The sequence below is a fragment of the Scyliorhinus torazame genome, chromosome 14, assembly GCF_047496885.1.
Source record: "Scyliorhinus torazame isolate Kashiwa2021f chromosome 14, sScyTor2.1, whole genome shotgun sequence".
Taxonomy (NCBI): domain Eukaryota; kingdom Metazoa; phylum Chordata; class Chondrichthyes; order Carcharhiniformes; family Scyliorhinidae; genus Scyliorhinus; species Scyliorhinus torazame.
Genome location: NC_092720.1, coordinates 25,622,719 through 25,646,550, shown reverse-complemented (window position 1 = coordinate 25,646,550; position 23,832 = coordinate 25,622,719). Strand labels below are relative to the sequence as shown.

Genomic DNA, 23,832 nt, shown 5'->3' with positions numbered 1-23,832 from the left:
CGGTGAAGAGGGATTACAGAGATAGGGAGGGGGCGAGGCCATGGAGGAAATAAAAATGAATATTAAAATGAAGGTGTTGCCAGACTGGAAGCCAGTGTTGGCCAGCAAGCACAGGGGTGATGAGTGAACTGAACTTAATGCAAATTAGGATATGAGCAGCTTAGTTTTGGGTGAGTTCAAGTTTATGAAGAATGCAAGATGAGAGAGTAGAGAAGCATAAAAGTAGTTGTACCCAACAGGGTATAGATTGAATGATCCTTCATTTAGATTGTGCCTTCTCAAACCATTATAATGTCCCAAGGTGCTTCACAATTTATGGATTACTTTCGAAGTTCAGCCATTGTTGTTATTTACAAACCTGGGAACCAGTTAATGCAAAGCAGAAAGCCACTAATAACAACTGAATTGATGATCAGACAATCTGCTTTTCCTTACTGGTGGAGGGGTTAGTCAGAGCATTGGGAGAACTCCTTCTCTTCTGATAGCTAAATTGCCCTTAGTGTCCGAAAAGGTTAATTGGGGTTACTGGGTTAAGGGGATGGGGTGGAGGAGGTGTGTGCTTGGGTGAGGGGCTCTTTCCAAGGGCCGGTGCAGACTCGATGGTCTGAATGGCCTCCTTCTGCTCTGTAAATTCTATGAAATCTGTCATTGGATCTTTGACATGCAATTGAGCAGGCAAGACCTTTGTTCAACATTTAATCCCAATCTGGCATTTCTTTCGAGTACGTTTTTGAGGGTGTTCCAACCTCCAAATCCGTGAGTCTGCACTCACTTAATATTAATTTATTATTTTGGGACTTCCGTTCGGGCCATAGGAGACAATCTGGCGGTGCATCTCAGGAAATGTTTATTATGCAACAAAAGGTGATATTTAACAAATTTTGGCAACGATTTTCCTTGGGTCTTGCTTCCTTATTCACCATACGGTGCGAGGCAACACGTGATGCAGCATGATAAATTTGATTTAATAAGAGTCAAAGGACTACAAAGCTGTAAAAACTGATTACAGAACTTAATCCTAACTTGAAGGTGGTTTGAGGAGGAGCTGTTGTCAAGTGACACTTAAACCCGAAACACTTCTTCAGTGTTTCCCTCCCTACCCCCTCCTCTAACCCCCCAAAAAAACTGCTGTAAAGATCAAGAGGAAGGCTCGAGGGCAGGTAGCAGTAGAAAGAAGTTGAACTGCGAAGTCACAGCCTGCAGGTAAGGGATTGGCTGGTGACTGGTAAGTAGTTTTTCTTTTATTTTCCCTCAGGTGTTATCGTGCAGGGCGCAGAGGTTGCTGAGTGAGTGCTTGCTGAGAAGGGGAGTGAATAACAGGTAAGCTCTTTCTTTTTCTTTTTTTATCTAGAAGGGATGGTAGGGAAGGTAGTGCAATGTTTCTCCTGCAGAATGTTTGAGGTGAGGGACGCCGTCAGTGTCCCTGCTGATTTCATCTGTGGGAAGTGCACCCATCTCCAGCTCCTCCGAAACCGCGTTAGGGAACTGGAGCTGGAGCTGGATGAATTTCGGATCATTCGGGAGGCAGAGGTGGTCATAGATAGAAGCTTCAGGGATGTAGTTACTCTGAAGAATAAAGATAGATGGGTGACGGTGAGAGGGGCTGGGAGGAAGCAGTCAGTACAGGGATCCCCTGTGGTCGTTCCCCTTAGTAACAAGTATACCGCTTTGGATACTGTTTGGGGGGGGGGGGGACTTACCAGGGGTAAGCCATGGGGTACAGGTCTCTGGCACAGAGTCTGTCCCTCATTGGAGACTCCATAGTTAGGGGGATAGATAGGAGATTCTGTGGGAACAAGAGAGAGGTGTGTTGCCTCCCAAGTGCCAGGGTGCGTGATGTCTCGGATCGTGTTTTCAGGATCCTTAAGGGGGAGGGGGAGCAGCCCCAAGTCGTGGTCCACATAGGTATCAACGACATAGGTAGGAAAAGGGATAGGGATGTAAGTCAGGAATTCAGGGAGCTAGGGTGGAAACTTAGATCTAGGACAAACAGAGTTATTATCTCTGGGTTGTTACCCGTGCCACGTGATAGCGAGACGAGGAATAGGGAGAGAGAGCAGTTGAACACGTAGCTACAGGGATGGTGCAGGAGGGAGGGTTTCAGATTTCTGGATAATTGGGGCTCATTCTGGGGTCGGTGGGACCTCTACAAACGGGATGGTCTACACCTGGACCAGAGGGGTACCAATATCCTGGGGGGGAAATTTGCTAATGCTCTTCGGGAGGGTTTAAACTAGTTCAGCAGGGGCTTGGGAACCTGAATTGTAGCTCCAGTATACAGGAGGTTGAGAGTAGTGAGGTCATGAGTAAGGTTTCAAAGTTGCAGGAGTGTACCGGCAGGCAGGAAGGTGGTTTAAAGTGTGTCGTCTTCAATGCCAGGAGCATCCGAAATAAGGTGGGTGAACTTGCGGCATGGGTTGGTACCTGGGACTTCGATGTTGTGGCCATTTCGGAGACATGGATAGAGCAGGGACAGGAATGGTTGTTGCAGGTGCCAGGGTTTAGATATTTCAGTAAGCTCAGGGAAGGTGGTAAAAGAGGGGGAGGGGTGGCATTGTTAGTCAAGGACAGTATTACGGTGGCAGAAAGAATGTTTGATGAGGACTCGTCTACTGAGGTAGTATGGGCTGAGGTTAGGAACAGGAAAGGAGAGGTCACCCTGTTAGGGGTTGTCTATAGGCCTCCGAAAAGTTCCAGAGATGTAGCGGAAAGGATTGCAAAGATGATTCTGGATAGGAGCGAAAGCAACAGGGTAGGTGTGATGGGGGACTTTAACTTTCCAAATATTGACCGGAAACGCTATAGTTTGAGTACTTTAGATGGGTCCGTTTTAGTCCAATGTGTGCAGGAGGGTTTCCTGACACAGTATGTAGATAGGCCAACGAGAGGCGAGGCCATATTGGATTTGATACTGGGTAATGAACCAGGACAGGTGTTAGATTTGAAGGTAGGTGAGCACTTTGGTGATAGTGACCACAATTCGATTACGTTTACTTTAGTGATGGGAAGGGATAGGTATATACCGCAGGGCAAGAGTTATATCTGGGGGAAAGGCAATTATGATGTGATGAGGCAAGACTTAGGATGCATCGGATGGAGAGGAAAACTGCAGGGGATGAGCACAATGGAAATTTGGAGCTTGTTCAAGGAACAGCTACTGCGTGTCCTTGATATGTATGTACCTATCAGGCAGGGAGGAAGTGGTCGAGCAAGGGAACCATGGTTTACTAAAGCAGTCGAAACACTTGTCAAGAGGAAGAAGGAGGCTTATGTAAAGATGAGACATGAAGGTTCAGTTAGGGCGCTCAAGAGTTACAAGTTAGCTAGGAAGGACCTAAAGAGAGAGCTAAGAAGAGCCAGGAGGGGACATGAGAAGTCTTTGACAGGTAGGATCAAGGATAACCCTAAAGCTTTCTATAGATATGTCAGGACTAAATGAATGACTAGGGTAAGAGTAGGGTCAGTCAAGGACAGTAGTGGGAAGTTGTGCTTGGAGTCCGAGGAGATAGGAGAGATGCTAAATGAATATTTTTCATCAGTATTCACACAGGAAAAAGACAATGTTGTCGAGGAGAATACTGAGATTCAGGCTACTAGACTAGAAGGGCTTGAGGTACATAAGGAAGAGGTGTTAGCAGTTCTGGAAAGTGTGAAAATAGATAAGTCCCCTGGGCCGGATGGGATTTATCCTAGGATTCTCTGGGAAGCTAGGGAGGAGATTGCTGAGCCTTTGGCTTTGATCTTTAAGTCATCTTTGCCTACAGTAATAGTGCCAAAAGACTGGAGGATAGCAAATATTGTCCCCTTGTTCAAGAAGGGGAGTAGAGACAACCCAGGTAACTATAGACCAGTGAGCCTTACTTCTGTTGTGGGCAAAATCTTGGAAAGGTTTATAAGAGATAGGATGTATAATCATCTGGAAAGGAATAATTTGATTAGAGATAGTCAACACGGTTTTGTGAAGGGTAGGTCGTGCCTCACAAACCTTATTGAGTTCTTTGAGAAGGTGACCAAACAGGTGGATGAGAGTAAAGCAGTTGATGTGGTGTATATGGATTTCAGTAAAGCGTTTGATAAGGTTCCCCACGGTAGACTACTACAGAAAATATAGAGGGTGATTTAGCAGTTTGGATCAGAAATTGGCTAGCTGGAAGAAGACAAAGGGTGGTGGTTGATGGGAAATGTTCTGACTGGAGTCCAGTTACTAGTGGTGTACCACAAGGATCTGTTTTGGGGCCACTGCTGTTTGTCATTTTTATAAATGACCTGGAGGAGGGCGTAGAAGGATGGGTGAGTAAATTTGCAGATGACACTAAAGTCGGTGGAGTTGTGGACAGTGCGGAAGGATGTTACAAGTTACAGAGGGACATAGATAAGCTGCAGCACTGGGCTGAGAGGTGGCAAATGGAGTTTAATGCAGAAAAGTGTGAGGTGATTCATTTTGGAAGGAATAACAGGACAACAGAGTACTGGGCTAATGGTAAGATTCTTGGCAGTGTGGATGAGCAGAGAGATCTCGGTGTCCATTTACATAGATCCCTGAAAGTTGCCACTCAGGTTGAGAGGGTTTTAAGAAGGCATACGGTGTGTTAGCTTTTATTGGTAGAGGGATTGAGTTTCGGAGCCATGAGGTCATATTGCAGCTGTACAAAACTCTGGTGCGGCCGTATTTGGAGTATTGCGTGCAATTCTGGTCGCCGCATTATAGGAAGGATGTGGAAGCATTGGAAAGGGTGCAGAGGAGATTTACCAGAATGTTGCCTGGTATGGAGGGAAGATCTTATGAGGAAAGGCTGAGGGACTTGAGGCTGTTTTCGTTAGAGAGAAGAAGGTTAAGAGGTGACTTAATTGAGGCATACAAGATAATCAGAGGATTGGATAGGGTGGACAGTGAGAGCCTTTTTCCTCGGATGGTGATGTCTAGCACGAGGGGACATAGCTTTAAATTGAGGGGAGATAGATATAAGACAGATGTCAGAGGTAGGTTCTTTACTCAGAGAGTAGTAAGGGCGTGGAATGCCCTGCCTGCAACAGTAGTGGACTCGTCAATACTAAGGGCATTCAAATGGTCATTGGGTAGACATATGGACGATAAGGGAATAGTGTAGATGGGCTTTAGAGTGGTTTCACAGGTCGGCGCAACATCGAGGGCCGAAGGGCCTGTACTGCGCTGTAATGTTCTATGTTCTTTGGATACATGGGACTGTTATATAATTTAACATAAAGTAATTGCTTCTCTTTCAAAGCATTACAAGTTAACTACGACACTAATTGAGGACATAAGGCTGGATGTTCAACAATCCGCATCTGTTTCCTTACACGGTAGGCCTTTCTAACTCCCCTCTGAGTCGCAGGTATCGAGTACCACTGATGAGTTTTAATTACCAGGGAGTACGATGGTCGCACATTCGGACTGCTCAACCTCGATGGCTTTGCAACATTTATTATGTAATTAAACCATAAAAGTCTGGCTTGCAATGGCATGAGGCCATGTGGTGTGTCTCCCTTGTCACGACCAAGCGTCAGTCATATAGTATCTGGCATTGATTACAATTAAGCAGAACATAGTACTAGGTTAATTGATTAATATGCTTCAAGTACTTGATCCTCACACAAATCTAAGACAAAATCATTTGTTAAACATTGACTTCCGGGCGGCACGGTGGTGCAGTGGTTAGCACCGCTGCCTACGGCGCTGAGAACCTGGGTTCGATCCTGGCCCCGGGTCACTGTCCGTGTGGAGTTTGCACAGGTCGCACCCCCACAATCCAAAGATGTGGAAGTTAGGTGGATTGGACATGCTAAATTGCCCCTTAATTGGAAAATATAATTGGGTAATGTAAATTATTTTTAAAACATTGACGTTCTTGCAGACATGTCAATCTAAATTACGTGTCGAAGTAAACGAGGTGTCTTGAGCTCACAATCCTCTGATTCAAGCAAGAATGCTATTAACACACCCAAGTTTCTTCTTTAGCTCGACTTCTGTGAAGTGCCCTGGACCATGTTTTTCTCAGTTTAAGGTGCTGTGTGAATGGAAACCATTTTTACTGTCACAATGCAACTGAAGTAGAGTAACAGCATTTTATTGTTGAAACAATTCTTCTCTTTCAGCAAAAAATGGCCCAATCTATGATGTGGTCTGGAATCCAAACTCACTCGAATTTTGTGCAGTGTATGGTTTCATGCCTGCTAAAGCTACAGTCTTCAACCATAAGTGTGACCCAGTCTTTGACTTTGGCACTGGTCCTCGGAATGCGGCGTTCTACAGCCCTCAGGGACACATCCTCGTGCTGGCAGGCTTTGGAAACCTCCGAGGACAGATGGAAGTCTGGGACATAAAAAAATACCAGCAGATTTCTAAGCCCCAAGCCGCTGATACAACCTACTTCTCATGGTGCCCGGACGGGGAGCACATTGTAACCGCAACCTGCTCACCGAGACTACGGGTTAGCAACGGCTACAAGATCTGGCACTACAGTGGCGCAGTTCGTCACAAAATTGAAGTGCCGTCAGATTCTGAACTCTGGGAAGTGCAATGGCAGCCATTTGTAGAAGGCGCTTTCCCAGAAAAGGCTATCAAATATCAGAATGTTCCCAACGATGTTCTTAGTATTGACGTCAAACCTGCACAGGCCTACAGACCCCCAGCATTGAGAAACAAGCCAGTAACTAGCTCAAAATTGGTGAGTGTGATTCAATACATTGGCTTATTTGAGTTTGGGTATCCTTTTTAAAATTTGTGCCAACTTTTAGTACCCTTTTGCTTTGCTGTAAATCTCCCATCAGAAGTCTATTCTGACTTTTTTATTCTTTGGCGGAATGCGGGCACCGCTGGAAAGACCAATGTTTGCCCATCCCAAACAGCCCTCAAACCGAGTGGCTTGCTAGGCCATTTCAGAGGGCAATTAAGAGTCAACTAAACTGCTGTGGGTCTGAAGTCACATGTAGGACAGACCGGGTGAGGACGGCAGATTTCCTTCCCTAAAGGGCGTTCGTCACCGTTACTGAGGTGAGCTTTCAGTTCCAAGATTTTATTCATTGAATTTAAATTCCATCATCTGCCATGATGGGATTTGAACCCATGTCCCCAGAGCATTAGCCTGGGCCTTACCACTGTGCTGCAGTCTCCCGTATGTGTTGAAGTCAAATTAACATTTTAGAGCGTAGTATGAGAGATTCACAAAAATCTCCGGGATTTCTGGCCCTCCTGAATGTTGATGAGCAAGGTTTGAATGTAACGACACACAGGAAGCTCGACACCATTTAGGGCAAAGCAACCCTTGGCACCCTATCTGCCACCTTGAACATTGGCCTGCTGAGTTACCTGTGGGCGCGCACATCTTGAAGCCTGGAAGAAGTCATCCCCATTTCGAGGGACAAAGGACAATGATGAATGAACTAAACTTCGCTCTGAATGGGTTAAATCCATAGGATTGAGGGCAGCACGCGGCACAGTGGTTAACACTGCAGCTTCACGGCACTGAGGTCCCAGGTTCGATCCCGGCTCTGGGTCACTGTGTGGAGTTTGCACATTCTCCCCGTGTTTGCGTTGTTTCGGCCCCACAACCCAAAGATGTGCAGGCTAAGTGGATTGGCCAGGCTAAATTGCCCCTTAATTGGAAAAGATGAATTGGGTACTTTTAAAAAAATCCATAGGATTGTGTGGTGGAGGTAACGGCCGGAATTCGCCAATCGTTGCGAATTCACTTTTCCCGTCGGCACAGCCTGCAGTATGGGGTAGCTTCCTTGGAAAATCCCATTGACAAGCGGCGGGAAGACAGAATTCCGTCGCCAGAGAACCACGCACTGCCGAGAAACACATGGCTGGCGAACCTGAGAATCCAGCCCTTTATATCATGATTCTTTCAGGACATCTGTAGCAACAAGCTGGAGAGGATCAGGATAGTTTAGTATTCTGTATTATATGTTCACACATATTACAGCAATGGCAAATTAGTTCAGTTGTTGAAAAGCTTTTCACAGCCAAATGAAGTCGCCGCTCTGGTGTAGGAAGCTTGGCAGCCATTTTACGCTCCATTTTCCACAAAAGGTAACTCAACAATAGGGTACTATAACATTGTGGTCAGCTTCGTGGCGTGGTCATCCAGAGGGTGGGTGAATGCGCCAGAGACGTGAGTTCACTTCCACCATGGCAGTTTGGGAATTTAAATTCAGTTAATTGGATAAATCTGGAGTTTAAAATCACAAATTTCAGCAAAGGTGACTGTGAAAGTGCCAGGTTGTCATTTAAAAACCCATCTGGTTCACTGATGTCTTTTGGGGGAAGATAATTTGCCGTCTGCATTTGGTTTCACCAATACGTGGCGCAGACTCTCAGCAATGTGGTTGACTCTTAACTGCCGTCCAAAGTGTCCAGCAAGCCTCTCAATTGTATCAAACTGCAACAGAAAAGTCAAATAGGAATGAAACAGGATTGAAAACCCGGCATCAACCTAGGCACCGGAAGCAACAAAAGCAAGCCTGGCCAGTCAGTGCCACAAAGTCCTCCTCGTGAGCATCTTGGGACTTGTGCCAAACCTGGGAAAGCTGTCCCACAGAGTAATCGGGTAACATACCGACAGGCATACTCACCAAAACGTACCTTACAGGCAAAGTCCCTGACTCCACCATCATCATTATCACTGGATAGGTCCTGTCCCGTTAACAAGGGAGGATCACCAAAAGTGGCAGCACAGTGTATAGAATTGGGAGGGAGATCTTAACAGTTCACTCCGGATGCCATGAAGTTCATGGCATCAAACTTTGGGCATTGGCACCTCTTGCCAATCTTTTTGTTTTATTCGTTGCTGGGGTATGAGCGTCACTGGCAAGGCCGGCATTCGTTGCCCTTCTCTGATTGCCCTCGAGAAGGTGGTGATGAGCCACCTGCGTGTCCCATTGCAGTCTGTGAGGTGTATGTACAGCGCTCTCGGGAAGAGAGTACCAGGCTTTGTCCGAGAGACTGCGGGAACGATGAGCTACTTCCGAATCAGAATGGCATGTCACTTGAAAGGGAACTTACAATAGGCGGTGCCCCCATGCGCCTGCTGCCCTTGTCCTTCGAGGTTAGAGGTTGTGGATTTAGAAGATACTGTCGAAGGAAAGGGGCCAAGGTGAGGGAGAGCACAGAACTTACTCTTGGTCGGAAACTTCAATGTCCATCACACAGGGTGATTCAGTGGCACCATTACTGATGGAGCTGGCCAGTCCTGAAGCGTATACCTGCCGGATTGACCCTACTGGACCCCACATTCTCACCAGTATTTCCTCGCCTCTTGATTATCAGCAAAGTGATAGAAGTGTCGTTGACGCTACCATGAAGCGACACTTACTCACCAGAAATCGTCTCAACAGATAATCAGTTCTGCCAGGAGCAATGAATGAGCTGAATGGCCTCCTTCTGTGCTGTGAGAATCCTGTGATGGAAATCTGGGGAAAGCTCATTAACGAGCGCAAAGGAAGATGGTTGTGGTTGTTTGAGGTCAATCATCTCAGCTCCATGACATCGATGCAGGAATTCCACAGGAGAGTGGCATTTTCAGCTGCTTCAGCAATGACCTTCCTTCCAACATAAGGTCAGAAGTAAGGGTGTTTTCTGATTATTGCACAGTGTAAAACCGAATCATAGAATCACTACAGCGCAGAAGGAGGCCATTCGGCCCATCAAATCTGCACCAACTCTCTGAAAGAGCATCCTACCTAGTGGGCCTACCTAGGCCCACTCCCCAGCCCTATCCCCATAACCCCATCTAACCAGTACATCCCTGGACACTTGAGGGCCAATCCACCTAACCTGCACAACTTTGGACTGTGGGAGGATACCGGATCACCCGGAGGAAACCCTCGCAGACACGGATCCGGAAAGTGCAAACTCTACATAGTCACCCAAGGCCAGAATTGAACCCGGATCTCTGGCGTCGTGAGGCAGTAGTATTAACCACTGTGTCACTGTGCAGCCCCGTGTTCACTACCATTTGCAAGACCTCATATACTGAAGCAGTCCATGCCAGCGTGCAGCAAGACCTAAATGACATTCATGCTTAAGTTGGTAAGTGTTGATAAATATTCATGTTGCGCATGTGGCAGGCAATTCCAACAATGTAACCATCTCCCCATGACATTCGTGTGAAAGGGCAATGAGGTTCTATTCTACCGTGGTATGTCAAATGCAGAAGTTATTTTGATTCAGTCAAGTAAGATTACCTGCTGATGTGGGGTAGGCTAGCTTACTTATTACTACACAGTGTCATGCCCAGGCATGATGATATAACAAATTTTAATGCTATATTTCAATCTAGCTCAGTTGATAGAACATGCAACTCCTAATCTCAGGGTTGTGGGTTCAAGCCCCATTTAAGGAGGCATTGTTTATGGGCGGCGCAGTAGCACAGTGGTTAGCACTGCTATTTCACAGTGCCAGGGTCCCGGGTTTGATTCCCGGCTTTGGTCACTGTCTGTGCGGAGTCTGCGTGGGTTTTCTCCGGGTGCTCCGGTTTCCTCCCACAAGTCCCGAAAGACGTGCTTTTAGGTAATTTGGACATTCTGAATTCACCTTCTGTGTACCCGAACAGGTGCCGGAGTGTGACGACTAGGGGATTTTCACAGTAACTTCATTGCAGTGTTAATGTAAGACTACTTGTGACAATAAAGATTATGATTATTATCAAACACTGCACACCAAAAGCTGTTTATGGTGGCTGCTGTGTATCATGTGACTCGGCAACATTCAACTCCTACAGTCCTGAAACCCCAGCAAATACTTAATTTTAACAATGGCCTGTAGAGCCACTTGTTAAATTCATACAATCCTTTTTAATGTTACGCCCTCAACAGAATGGACTGCAACAGCAGCCAACTCATCTATGAAATGCCCATCTGAAATGCCTCTTACATTGTCGAGAATTTTGTACTCTGTCATTGAATAATTCATTTACACCTTTTTCCCTTCCCTTTTGAATTGAAGTAGCGTGCAGAAATGTTTTCCTTTGTTACAGCTTGCTGCATTTTCTTTATAATGTGAGGGTTACTGTAGCAGGCAGCTATGAAGCAAAGTCAGGTGATCACTATTAATGATAAGAAAGTAAAACCTATCGATTGAACACTGCCGGCGGAGTCAGGTGCTTTTAGCTCTTAGTTCCTGGATATCCCAACTGAGACTGATGCGAATGATCATGCCAGTGTTAAAGATTTCTGTACAACAGAGATACTCAACCTGCAGCACCTGGGCCACGTGGCCATTCAGTCCTAGTCACACTTTACTCACTGGCTTTTGACCTGTCTGAATCTGGTGTTTGTGGCGTTGTCTTTTAGGCTTGTTGCTCGTGGGTGTATAAATCCTAAATCAGAACACCCAAGATTTGTTAGTAATCCTGATTTGAGATGTATAAAAATTGATTGGAACACAAATTCGTATGTGACCCACAGAGCTCAGTGAAGTCACCGTCTCAGAATAAGGGGTCAGTCAGTGAAGCATACCCATATGGCCCACAAAAGCTTGCACATCGCTTCTATTTTAAAAAAATTAGTTTGTGAAATGAGGTGCTAAATTGTCGATTTCACTCCGAGGCTGTCTGAACGATCAGTGGGAATTGGAAAATGAGCCGGCTCGGGCAAAAGCGCTTGCTCCCAGTTTGTAATGATAATATTTTGTGTAATTAATATGACTTGTGACTCACCCTCTAATTTTAGTCCTCCTTGAGGGAAATATCAGGCCTGTGCCAATTCTGGCAAATTGAAGAGATCAATCAAAGCATAAGAAATCGGTGCAGAGGGCAGCACGGTGGTGCAGTGGTTAGCACTGCTGCCTCACGCCGCCGTGGTCCCAGGTTCGATCCCAGCTCTGGGTCACTGTCCGTATTGAGTTTGCACGTTCTCCCCGTGTTTGCGTGGGTAAGTGGATTGGCCACGCTAAATTGCCCCTTAATTGGAAAAATAAATTGGGTACTCCAAATTTATTTTTTAAAAGAAATAGGTGCAGGGGCTGGTTTAGCCCACTGGGCTAAATAGCTGGCTTTTAAAGCAGACCGAGGCAGGCCAGCAGCACGGTTCAATTTCCGTACCAGCCTCCCCGAACAGGAGCCGGAATGTGGCGACTAGGGGCTTTTCACAGTAACTTCATTTGAAGCCTACTTGTGACAATAAGCAATTTTCATTTTCATTTCATTTCATTTCAGGAGTCGGTCATTCTGCCCCTTGATTGGTGCCCTGTTAGTCAATAAGATCATGATCAACTCCACTTCCCACCTGATACCCATATCCCTTGATCCCCTTGAAATCCAAAATTCTATCAATCTCCGTCGTAGGTATACTCAGTAGCTAAGTATCCACTGCTTTCTGAAGCAGAGAATTTCAAAGATTGTAGGTTTGCTGATCTCAACTGGGACAACTGACCTGAATGCATTTGAGCCAGAACTTGGAGAGTCTCACAGGGATTTTGTGCCCCAGCGACGCCTGTTTGGTAGTAGGACAGGTGAGGACAGGTCCTGACTTAGCAATAATGCAGCCAAAGACCAAATAACCTGCCGACATTCAATGTCAAAAGTGAGGTGCTGGAGGACTACCTGGCATTTCAGCCAGCAAGAATTACCAGCAGGGGAAGGAAGGAAGTTGGGTTTAAAATAAAGTTGGTTTAGAAATGCTGCACAACCTGCTTGAGGTTGAAAAAGGGCACTGTGCTGGAACCATTTTCAGATGGAAGAATGAACATATGTTTTGACTCAAAAACTGTTGGTGGTGGATATAATAAAGGGCAAAAGTAATTACAATACCATGTACACCTGCATCTAATGCAGTGTTCTGTGAGGTTGCTGGGCTGAGATTTGATCTGGTGCATGACTTGTTTTCTTTCCCAATAGCACGAAGACGAGCTACCTCAGAACATGAAACCGCAAACTACAGATAAGCAACTTTCAAAAGCCGCTTTGAAAAATCAAAAGAAACGGGAGGCTCGGAAGGCCGCAAAGCAGGTATTTTCACATGCCAACTCAGTGTCCACAAAACACCATAACCTCCACTATTTCCCCAACTTTTCTTGAAACTGTTGCACCCAGTTTGTTGCAGTTTGTTAAACCGAGAACAGCATTGATTTACAGAGGGGGGGGAGGGGTGCGAAATGTGCTTGGAACAACTCCACTGATCGGCAAGCAAAGATTCTTGAGGTTAATGACCCTCTTTCCCTGCCTCCCACCCGCAGGAGAGCAAGTCCGAGATTATGCCGGAAGCAGCGTCTGACCAAGAACCGAGAGCTGTGCAATATTCTGAGGACCCAGAAGTCGATAAGAAAATCAAGAACATCAGAAAAGTAAGCTCGTGGGGGGAGGGAGAGAAACAGCAGCACAGACCTCTGTACATTTGTTGTCGTGTTTCTGTTTCGAAGAGCGAGTTCATTTATCACGGAAATGGGTTTCTGAAATTGTTGGTTACCTCGCAAAACCTGCGACTGTTCGCCACTTAACAAACTGATCTTTTTGTTGCAGAAACTTAAAGCAATTGAACAATTAAAAGAGCAAGAAGCATCTGGCAAGCAATTAGAAAAAAATCAGGTACTAAAAGAAGTTAATGTTTTACATCTAGGGGCTTGCATGCTGCTAGCAGGTAATACCAAAAACCCTCTGTTTGGTGTCTGCCCACATTAGGATGCTGCCTAACTCAACAAAGTGTCTCAATAATTTGAGGTGTTGAAACAGAAAACCCAGTGACATGTTGATTCCTCATTAGGGTGATCTGGGCTGCCATGAGGCACTCGTTTATCCCTCCAGGGAGCTGCAGAGGCACCAGAACAAGCTCCTTTGTGATGGCGAACCCCGCCCCATGAAGCTATTGTCCCTGTTCGGGAAGACCCTTCCAGAGAAGGGCATACCTGCTGCCTCATTCTTTCAGTTGGCCTTCCCCTGCACATCGTGTCTTATTCAGGGCCTGAGTTCTCGAGCTGTGATGACGGTGCAACGCTCAGGGGTGTCCATGAGGGTCCTAACATTCCAACTCCCAGACTTAATTTATTTTCAATTGCGTGCTTTCAAATAACCCAATAAATCCTCAGGGATGGTACAGTATAGAATAAATGCTTCCAGCGTAAATGAATACAGAAAAAGACTTACACGCATACACTTGAGAATGAGGGAAAGAGGATAAGGCCATGCAAACATGGTAAAGGGGCACACACCTTCACGTGTAGCGAATATTCATTCAGCAAAAGAAGGTATAGCGTACGAATTTATATTCAGATACGCACCAAGGCACGTCTCCCAAACCCCAATTATACCAGAGGGAACAACACGTTATAATACCTTTTTCTCGGATAAAGGCCTGCCGTACCTTTTTAGGAGCCAGTCAATGATTCTTTAACCTCAAAATAATGGGAAAATACAGAAAAAATTCGCGAAGACATTCGGTCTAAGAGGATATTTTACATATAACCGCAAGACTCAACAAATCCCCCAATATCGGCACAGTACAGATAAATCATCATCCCACATAGTTATATAGATACAGTTGGTTCAGATCAAAATCATTGTAGTCGGAGTCTTCTTTGTTAATAATCGTTTATTGTCACAAGTAGGCTTCAATGAAGTTACTGTGAAAAGTCGCCACATTCCGCCGTCTGTTCAGGGAGACCTTTACAATGACAGGGTAAAAGATACTACCAAGAGCAGCGGATCTCCGGATACTATGATCCACAAGACAAAAAAGAATAGGAAAAAGCTTCACACACACAACCTCACTCAGCCTCCCAAGCAAAGCGGAATGACAGGATACCGACCACAGTACAAACATGGTCCGGCACTGCACACTCTCTTATACACAAGCCAACCCAAGGATACCCATACCATGCCAAGATTCGCTGCACAACAGACCTCAGCCCTCTTGAGCCAAGTCAGAGGTACTGCTCCGGCTCCACCGACACTGGAAAATTGACACCATCCTCCACCAAGGAAATCCTACCAATGGGGAGAAAAATAGTCAAGGCACCCAACACCGGTGTCTCGGGAGGGTTAAGTAAGACAAAATAAACCGCATCGAAGCCCACCAGCACCCCTCCTACCTAACTAAAGAGAGGAGACCCCAACAAGAGAGGGACACCAGGATTAACCAGTAGACGCCAGACAAAGTTTTGCACCATCTACCTTCGCAAAATGGACACCAAGGACCAAACAGCATAGCCCCAGAAGAAACAAGGCACCACCTCCACAGGGGAGTCCAGGCCTCAAGAGTGAGGGCAACCTGGAAGTCCATATAAGACCACTTGGAGGAGGGCACCTCACTCTCCCGTCCAGCCCACCCTCTAACCGAATAACGTCCATACACAATACTCAGATTCACACTCAGACCTTGTAACTAACAAGTAACTACCTCCCCATCTCGAGAAGGGGACAGTCGAGTCCCCAAAAGGGTAAAACCAGGGAAATGGTGACCTGCTCGACCACCCATCATACCCTCCACTCGACCCAGCTAAACACAGGTACTACTGCCCCAGCCTACTCAATCAAGCAACCACTACCCACACAGCCAAGTAAATATTGAGGACCAACCCCAGAAAGGCTAGCCAATCAAGGCTTAAGTGACCACACCTGGGCATGCAAAATTACATATTTTCCCCTACTCCAACCATACCAGAGACACCAACAACAAAGGAATCCAGTCTTTAGGCTCCATGATCTGTCTACACCTTCGCAGGAGACACGCAAGGATTCCATAATCCCAACATAACAAAAAGACGAAAGAAAATCTCAAGACTGAAGATTATAACTGGGGGCTTTCCACATCCACAATGAGGACTTGAACATACCCACCACCCTTTTGTGGCGCTACTTATCTCTGTAAATGAAGTGAAGAGAACCTAAAATGAACTCCCTGCTTGTAAAAGCAAGGATTGCAACACATTAAAAAACCACACTAGGCAAGTATTGCACAGCCCTCGTGTCGCACTACCAACTCAGTGTGACCTTCACCATGTAACAGGACAGCAGGGCGACCATCGCCTCTGTGCTCACATATCCCACACCCTTGTCAGGATAAAAGGCAATAACATAAAAGTTCGGGATTATTGATGAACCGCAGGATAATATAACCGTCGGCTGTCCGACCTGGCGGAATTTCTCAGGCTGAGAAATTTTTCGGGGAGGGGCTTCCACACGACATAGAAGCCGTTCACCAACTTGTTCCAAGATCTGGTCATAGCCAGCAACCAGTAAGGTGTGGGTGGGGGGGGAGAGAGGCATGCAAAGAAAACGAGAGGGATAAAGAACAAGGCTGCAGGTCGGAGGACAAGCTGAAGCCCAAACTAAACTGTAAATAGACACTTTGTAAATACGTGCTCTGGCCGTACTGGGGATTATAACAGATGTATGCCGACTAAAGAGGGAACCGAGCCACAGCGGGAGGGGAGACAATTACCTGCAAATATATGTGCTGATTTCTTTTTATTTTCCTTTTTTTGCACGGAATGTAACATGTAACTTACGAGTCATGAAATATAAGGTGTAAAAACCCAATAAAAATATTTTTTAGAAAAAGAATAATATCACCGTTCTCGGAGCTTGAAAAGGCGAAAACCATTCCAGGATTGTTATTGTCGAGCCACATTCAGGATCCCTCCACCAGACCCGGCTAAAAGAGAGAATCCTCCTCAACAGGGAGGACACTGTGGAGACAAGGGAAAGGTCTTTCACACAAAGTTACGAATCTGGAAGTATCGGAACAAATTCGGCACAGAAAGTTGAAACTTTGCTGACAGCTCCTCAAAGCTGGCAAACCGCCCTCTCTTGAACAAGTCCCCAAACCTCTCCCACCACCTAAAGGTCGAGTCCAAACTTGACAGCTCAAAAAGATGGCGACCACAAATGGGGACCAACAATCGCATGGCGCTAAACTTAAAATGGTGTCTAAATGCTTCCATGTGCTCCAGGTAGACACCACCATCACCGGGTTGAAGAAAGCCTTGCAGGGGAGGGGAGAAAGGAAGCGAGGCAGTTGCCAAGGTGCCCAAACTGGAGCTTCTGCACGAACTCCCCTCCATCGGTCCCCATATGGAACCCGGATCAGGAACCCACCCCAACAGCTTCTCAATGTTGGCTGCCCAGTAATAAAACAGCAAGTTGGGTAACAGTAAACCCCCCAACTGTCTATTCCCCTGGAGAAAAGCCTTCCACAGTCTTGTGGTCTAGTCCGCCCAAATAAAGGAGGGTGCCAACTTGTTAACCCTAACAAAAAAGGACTTGCGGAGACCTTCAAAAAGAAATAAAAACCTCGGGAGGACATTAATTTTAATAGTCTGGATCCTACCCGCCAAGGACAGGGGGGAGGTTATCCCACTTTTGCAAGTCAGATTTAACCCCACTCACCAGACTTAGTATTGTTCAGATTATGAAGTGAGGCCCAATCATGGGCCCCCCAAGACTCCGTCAAATGTCTAAGACTCCACCATCTCCTCCACCGAGCAGCATTGTGATGTTGCTGAGTCCGTCAACAAATTTTTATCCGTGGTTTCTTTTCCCTGGCCATCCTTGGCATTTCTTTAATGTGGGCTCCTTATATTATCTTGTTGATCGGATTTTTTGAAAAAATAATCCCAGAAACGGGTCAGGACCCCCCCCCCCCCCTCTCTACCCCCCCCCACTTTCCCCTTCCCCCCCCCTTTCCCCTTCCCCCCCCCTAATCCCACCTTTCCCCCCTTCCCCCCCTCACCACCCTTTCCCCGCTCTCCCCCTTCCACCCGCCACCTTCTCCCCCCTCCTCCCCGCTCTCCCCTCCTCCCCCCGCTCTCCCCCATCTCCCCTTCCCCGCCCCTCCTCCCCTCCCCTCCAACGCCCCTCCCCCTCCCCTCTCCCCTCCCCCTCTCCTCCCCCCTCTCCCCTCTCCTCCCCCCTCTCCCCTCTCCTCCCCCCTCTCCCCTCTCCTCCCCCTCTCCCCTCTCCTCCCCCTCTCCCTTCCCCCTCCCCCTCTCCCCTCCCCCTCCCTCCCTCCCCTCTCCCCTCCCCCTCCCTCCCCCTCTCCCTCCCCCTCTCCCTCCCCACTCTCCTCCCCCTCTCCCTCCCCACTCTCCTCCCCACCCTGCCCCCACACTCCTCCCCACCCTCCTCCCCCCCTCTCCCCTCCCTCCCCCCTCTCCCCTCTCCTCTCCCTCCCCTCTCCCTCCACACCTCCCCTCTCCCTCCCCTCCCCTCCCTCCTCTCCCCTCCCCTCTCCCTCCCCCTCCCCTCTCCCTCCCCCTCCCCTCTCCCTCCCCCTCCCCTCTCCCTCCCCCTCCCCTCTCCCTCCCCCTCCCCTCTCCCTCCCCCTCCCCTCTCCCTCCCCTCCCCTCTCCCTCCCCTTCCCTCCCCCTCCCTGACCCCTCTCCCTCCCCCTCCCTCACCCCTCTCCCTCCCCCCTCCCCTCTCCCTCCCCCTCCCCCTCTCCCTCACCCTCTCCCCACCCCCTCTCCCCTCCCCCTCTCCCCTCTCCTCTCGCCCCTCTCCCCTCCCCTCCCCCTTCTCCCCTCCTCTACCCTCTCCTCCCCCCATCTCCCCCACCCTTTCCCCCCACCCTTTCCCCCATCTCCCCCCACCCTTTCCCCCATCTCCCCCCACCCTTTCCCCCATCTCCCCCCACCTTTTCCCCCCCTCTCCCCCCACCCTTTCCCCCCTCTCCCCCCACCCTTCCCCCCATCTCCCCCACCATTCCCCCCCATCTCCCCCCACCCTTTCCCCCCATCTCCCCCCCACCCTTTCCCCCCCATCTCCCCACCCTTCCCCCCCACATCTCCCCACCCTTCCTCCCCATCTCCCCCACCCTTCCCCCCCATCTCCCCCACCCTTCCCCCCATCTCCCCCACCCTTCCCCCCCCCATCTCCCCCACCCTTTCCCCCCCCATCTCCCCCACCCTTTCCCCCCCATCTCCCCCACCCTTTCCCCCAATCTCCCCCCACCCTTTCCCCCTCCTCTCCCCCACCCTTTCCCCCTCTCCCCCACCCTTTCCCCCTCTCCCCCACCTTTTCACCCCCTCTCCCCCCCACCTTTTCCCCACATCTCCCCGCACCCTTACCCCCCTCTCCCCCCACCATTTCCCCCCTATCTCCCCACCCTTTCCCCCCCATCTCCACCACCCTTTCCCCCCACCCTTTCCCCCCACCCTTTCCCCCCCATCTCCCCCACCCTTTCCCCCCCATCTCCCCACCCATCTCCCCCCACCCTTTCCCCCCTCTCCCCCCACCCTTCCCCCCCTCTCCCCCAACCTTTCCCCCTCCTCTCCCCCACCCTTTCCCCCTCCTCTCCCCCACCCTTTCCCCCCTCTCCCCCAGCTTTTCACCCCCTCTCCCCCCACCTTTTCCCCCCCATCTCCCCCCACCCTTTCCCCCCATCCCACCCCACCCTTTCCCCCCTCTCCCCGCACCCTTACTCCCCCCACCCTTTCCCCCTCTTCCCCCACCCTTTCCCCCTCTCCCCCCACCCTTTCCCCCCCATCCCCCCATCTCCCCCCACCCTTTCCCCCCATCTCCCCACCCTTTCACCCCCCCATCTCCCCCACCCTTTCCCCCCCTCTCCCCCCACCTTTTCACCCCCTCTCCCCCACCTTTTCACCCCCTCTCCCCCCACCTTTTCACCCCCTCTCCCCCCACCTTTTCACCCCCTCTCCCCCCACCTTTTCACCCCCTCTCCCCCCACCTTTTCACCCCCTTTCCCCCCTCTCCCCCCACCCTTCCCCCCCTTTCCCCCCTCTCCCCCCACCCTTCCCCCCCTCTCCCCCCACCCTTCCCCCCTCTACCCCCACCCTTTCCCCCCACCTCCCCCCACCCTTTCCCCTCTCTCCCCCACCCTTTTTCCACCCTTTCCCCCCCTCTCCCCCCACCCTTTCCCCCCTCTCCCCCCCACCCTTTCCCCCCTCTTCCCCACCTTTTCACCCCCTCTCCCCCCACCTTTTCACCCCCTCTCCCCCCACCTTTTCACCTCCTCTCCCCCACCTTTTCACCCCCTTTCCCCCCTCCCCCCACCCTTTCCCCCCTCTCCCCCCACCCTTTCCCCCCTCTCCCCCCACCCTTTCCCCCCTCTCCCCCCACCCTTTCCCCCCCTCTCCCCCACCCTTCCCCCCCTCTCCCCCACCCTTCCCCCCCTCTCCCCCACCCTTTCCCCCCACCCTTTCCCCCTCTCCCCCCCACCCTTTCCCCCCTCTCCCCCCACCCTTTCCCCCCTCTCCCCCCACCCTTTCCCCCCTCTCCCCCCACCCTTCCCCCCTTCTCCCCCACGCTTTCCACCCTTCCCCCCTCTCCCCCCACCCTTTCCCCCTCTCCCCCCACCCTTTCCCTCTTCTGCCCCCATTCTTTCCCCCCTCTGCCCCCACCCTTCTCCCCCCACCCTTTCCCCCCTCTGCCCCCACCCTTTCCCCCCACCCTTCCCCCCCCCTCTCTCCCCCACCCTTTCCCCCCCCTCTGCCCCCACCATTATCTTTCAATGTGCTAAATGACCATCAGCTCTGCTGTAACACTCAATGATTCTGTGATCTGTTTAATGGGATTGCATAGCTCTTAAAAATATATTATTTTAAAAAATAAATTTAGAGTACCCAATTCATTTTTTCCAATTAAGGGGCACTTTAGCGTGGCCAATCCACCTACCCTGCATATCTTTGGGTTGTGAGGGCGAAACCCACGCAAACACGGGGAGAATGTGCAAACTCCACACGGACAATGACCCAGAGCCGGGATTTAAACTGGGTCCTTGGCGCCGTGAGGCAGCAGGGCTAACCCACTGTGCCACCACGGTGCCCTTTAAAAATATATTATAATGTCCAGTAAAGAGCGGAACAATTTTAGTATATTTCCCCTTCTGATCTCTCCCCCCCCCCCCCTCTCTCCTTTTCACAACTTATCATGTGCAATCCTCAGGGTAGAGTATCCATTTTGGGCACAATTGAGAAACGGTGCTCAAAATCCTCCTTCGATTTGCTCCAGGGCTTGGTTACAGTTTGGAGTTTCTGCAAGAATTGATTTACATCACCGCAAAATGTAAAATTTTCCACGAGCCAGCTCAGTTGAACAGCGTGACCGAGGGTAATTTTAAAAAAAAATTTTAAGTACCCAATTCTTATTTTTTTTCCCAATTAAGGGGCCAATCCACCTACCCTGCACATATTTGGGTTGTGGGGATGAGACCCACGCAGGCGCTGGGAGAATGTGCAAACTCCACACGACAGTGACCCTGGGCCGGGATCAAACCCGGGTTCTTGGTGCCGTGAGGCAGCAGTGCTAACCACTGCATCGCCGTGTCGCCAAATGACCGAACGCAATTGATCATTCTTCAAACACATGGTTAAAATGGCTCTCGCTAGTGGTAGATATTTAGTTCTGCTGGGGTGCAGCTCGATGGATGCCAGGCATTTTATGTGTGACCTTAAACCGGTCAAGCTTTAATTTGGAGGTGACGTTGGTCTTCATCGAGAAGCTACAAATAAACACTTTTCAGCAGGCATCACTATCTAGCAACCAAAGATGAACTCCAGCTTACTTTTTCCACCTCTGGTCCTGGTATGTTAAGGTACATTGCGCATGCCGCCATCTTGGCTGCGACCAGTTTGTTCTGGGAAGATTAAAGATCAAATCTATCTGGTCTTTGTTTTTAATTCCCCAATTGAGCTTCTGGGGGAGCCAAATTTTACTTTACTTGAAAGGAGTTTTTCTGGCTACCTGACTATAATTGTATCATTACCATAAACTGTGATTTATTTAACTCTATCTCTGTCTATTTACAGATGGAGAAAATACAGAAAGAAGATGCTCTTTTGAAGGAGCTAGAAGACCTGGAACTGGGTCTGTAAATACACCCCAAAAGGAGCTGGTTTCACATCCCATTGGAAAATTATTTTCATTGTTAAATACTATGCAATGTAAAAGATTTGGAAAGTATTAAAATAAATTAGTATAAGAGAATAAAATAAACTGTGTCCTGTCAGTAAAATATACTTCTTTAGTCCTATGGTCAATGACTACCATTTAGGTGTTCAATATAAAAGGAACCTGTGTTTATATACCGCCTCTTGCAACGCGGCACGTTGCAGTGATTTTACAGCCATTAAAGGTTCGTCGTTGTTGTAATCCGTTTTGGTTGAGGATTGAATGTTTGGCAAGATATCAAGGAGAACTCTCCTGCTCTTCTTCAAATAGTACCATGGTCTCTTTTATATCCACTTGAGAGGGTAACTGACACCTGAGTCTAACATCTCATTGAAAAGTGGCACTGCATCAGTACTGCATTATAGTGTCAGCCTAGATGATGTGCTGATGGCTCTGGCAGTTATTGAACCCTCAACATTCTTGACTCTGAGGCAAGAGTGCTACCATTCAACTTACTGAAAAAGTAACAAATATTACATCCAATTCTTAGTATTTTTAAAGAATTCAATTTTATTTTTTTACAAGATTGCCTTATACTTACAAGCATCTGCCACTTGGTTTTTTTGCCATTCCACTGTCTTATCAATTTCCTCTTGCTGTTATGGGGGGTTTAAACTAATCTGACAGGGGAGTGGGATCCTGAGAGAAGGTTCAGTAGGGGGGAGATGCACAGCGAAAATTAGAAGATGATGTAGAGATGCCGGCGTTGGACTGGGGTGAGCACAGGAAGACGTCTTACAACACCAGGTTAAAGTCCAACAGGTTTGTTTCAATCTCTAGCTTTCGGAGCACTGCTCCTTCCTCAGGTGAGAATTAGAAGAGACAGCAAGTGAGACAGGAAGACAGAGAAGTTATAGATCAGTTAAGTCACAAGGGAGTTTGGCAAGATTGGATGGTATTTATTTCAATGCAAAGAGTCTGATGAACAAGAGTTGACGGCACAAATTAAAACATGGGGTATAATGTCATTGCTGTTATTGAGACATGGTTGAGAGAGTGGCAGGGTTGGCAGTTCAATATTCCAGTTGAGAGGATCTTTAAGCGAGGCAGGGAAGGAGGTAAAAGAGGAGAGGGTTTCGCAATTTTGATCAGGGAATCAATCACAGCAGTAAGGAGGACCGACATCTTAGAAAGCTCTTCAAATGAAGCCAAATGGGTAGAATTCAAAAACCGAAAAGGAACATTCACATTACTGGGAGTGTTCTATATGTTCCCTCAACAATCCGAGAGAAATAGAAGAGCAGATTTGTAGGCAATTATCAGAGAAGTGTAAAAGTAGTAAGGTAGTGATAGTGGGGGATTTCAACTTCCCCAACATTAACTGGGGTGATCGTGTGAAAGGTTTAGAGGGAGGGAAATTCTTAAAATGCGTCCAGGAGAACTTTTTAAGCCAGTGCGTAGAAGCTCCTACACATGAGGTGATGGCCCTGAACTTAATTTTAGGTTAGGGAGCCAGGCAAGTGGTTGAAGAATCAGTGGGGGACCATTTTGCAGACAGCGATCGTAGAATTTCTATTGCTCAGAAATAGGCTGTTCGGCCCATCAGGTCTGCACCAACTCTGAGAGATCACCTTACCTAGCCCCATGCATCGCACTAAACCTTAACCACACACAACCTAGACATCCTTGGACACTAAGGGCCATTTAGTGCAGCCAATCTACTTAACCTACACATCTTTGGAGTGAGGGAGGAAGGCGGAGCACCCGGAGGAAACCCATGCAGACATAGGAAGAATGTGCAAACTCCACGCAGACAGTGATCCAAATCTGGATGTTTCCTCCAGGTGCTCTGGTTTCCTTCCACGGTTCAAAGATGTGCAGGTTAGGTGGACTGGCCATGCTAAATTGCCCCTTAATGTCCAAAAGGTTAGGTGGGATTTCTAAGTTAAGGGAATAGGGTGGCGGCATGGGCTTTAGGGTGCTCTTTCCGAGGGCTGGTGCCGAATGGCCTCCATCAGCCCTGTAAATT

At 48.6% G+C, this 23,832-nt stretch overlaps 1 protein-coding gene across 4 annotated transcripts in view; it reads left to right on the top strand.

Annotated features, from left to right (window-relative positions):
• Window positions 1-22,064, top strand: part of eif2a (eukaryotic translation initiation factor 2A) — a 64,656-nt gene extending 42,592 nt beyond the window's left edge. For all 4 annotated transcript variants that reach the window (XM_072473852.1, XM_072473849.1, XM_072473851.1 and 1 more), the window contains exons 10-14: window positions 6,115-6,686; window positions 12,858-12,968; window positions 13,196-13,303; window positions 13,479-13,544; window positions 21,722-22,064. In XM_072473852.1, the coding sequence (XP_072329953.1) occupies window positions 6,115-6,686; window positions 12,858-12,968; window positions 13,196-13,303; window positions 13,479-13,544; window positions 21,722-21,787 (923 nt within the window). In that variant the 3' untranslated portion in view covers window positions 21,788-22,064. The remainder of the gene's footprint in view (window positions 1-6,114; window positions 6,687-12,857; window positions 12,969-13,195; window positions 13,304-13,478; window positions 13,545-21,721) is intronic.
• The last annotated feature ends 1,768 nt before the right edge of the window (window positions 22,065-23,832 follow it).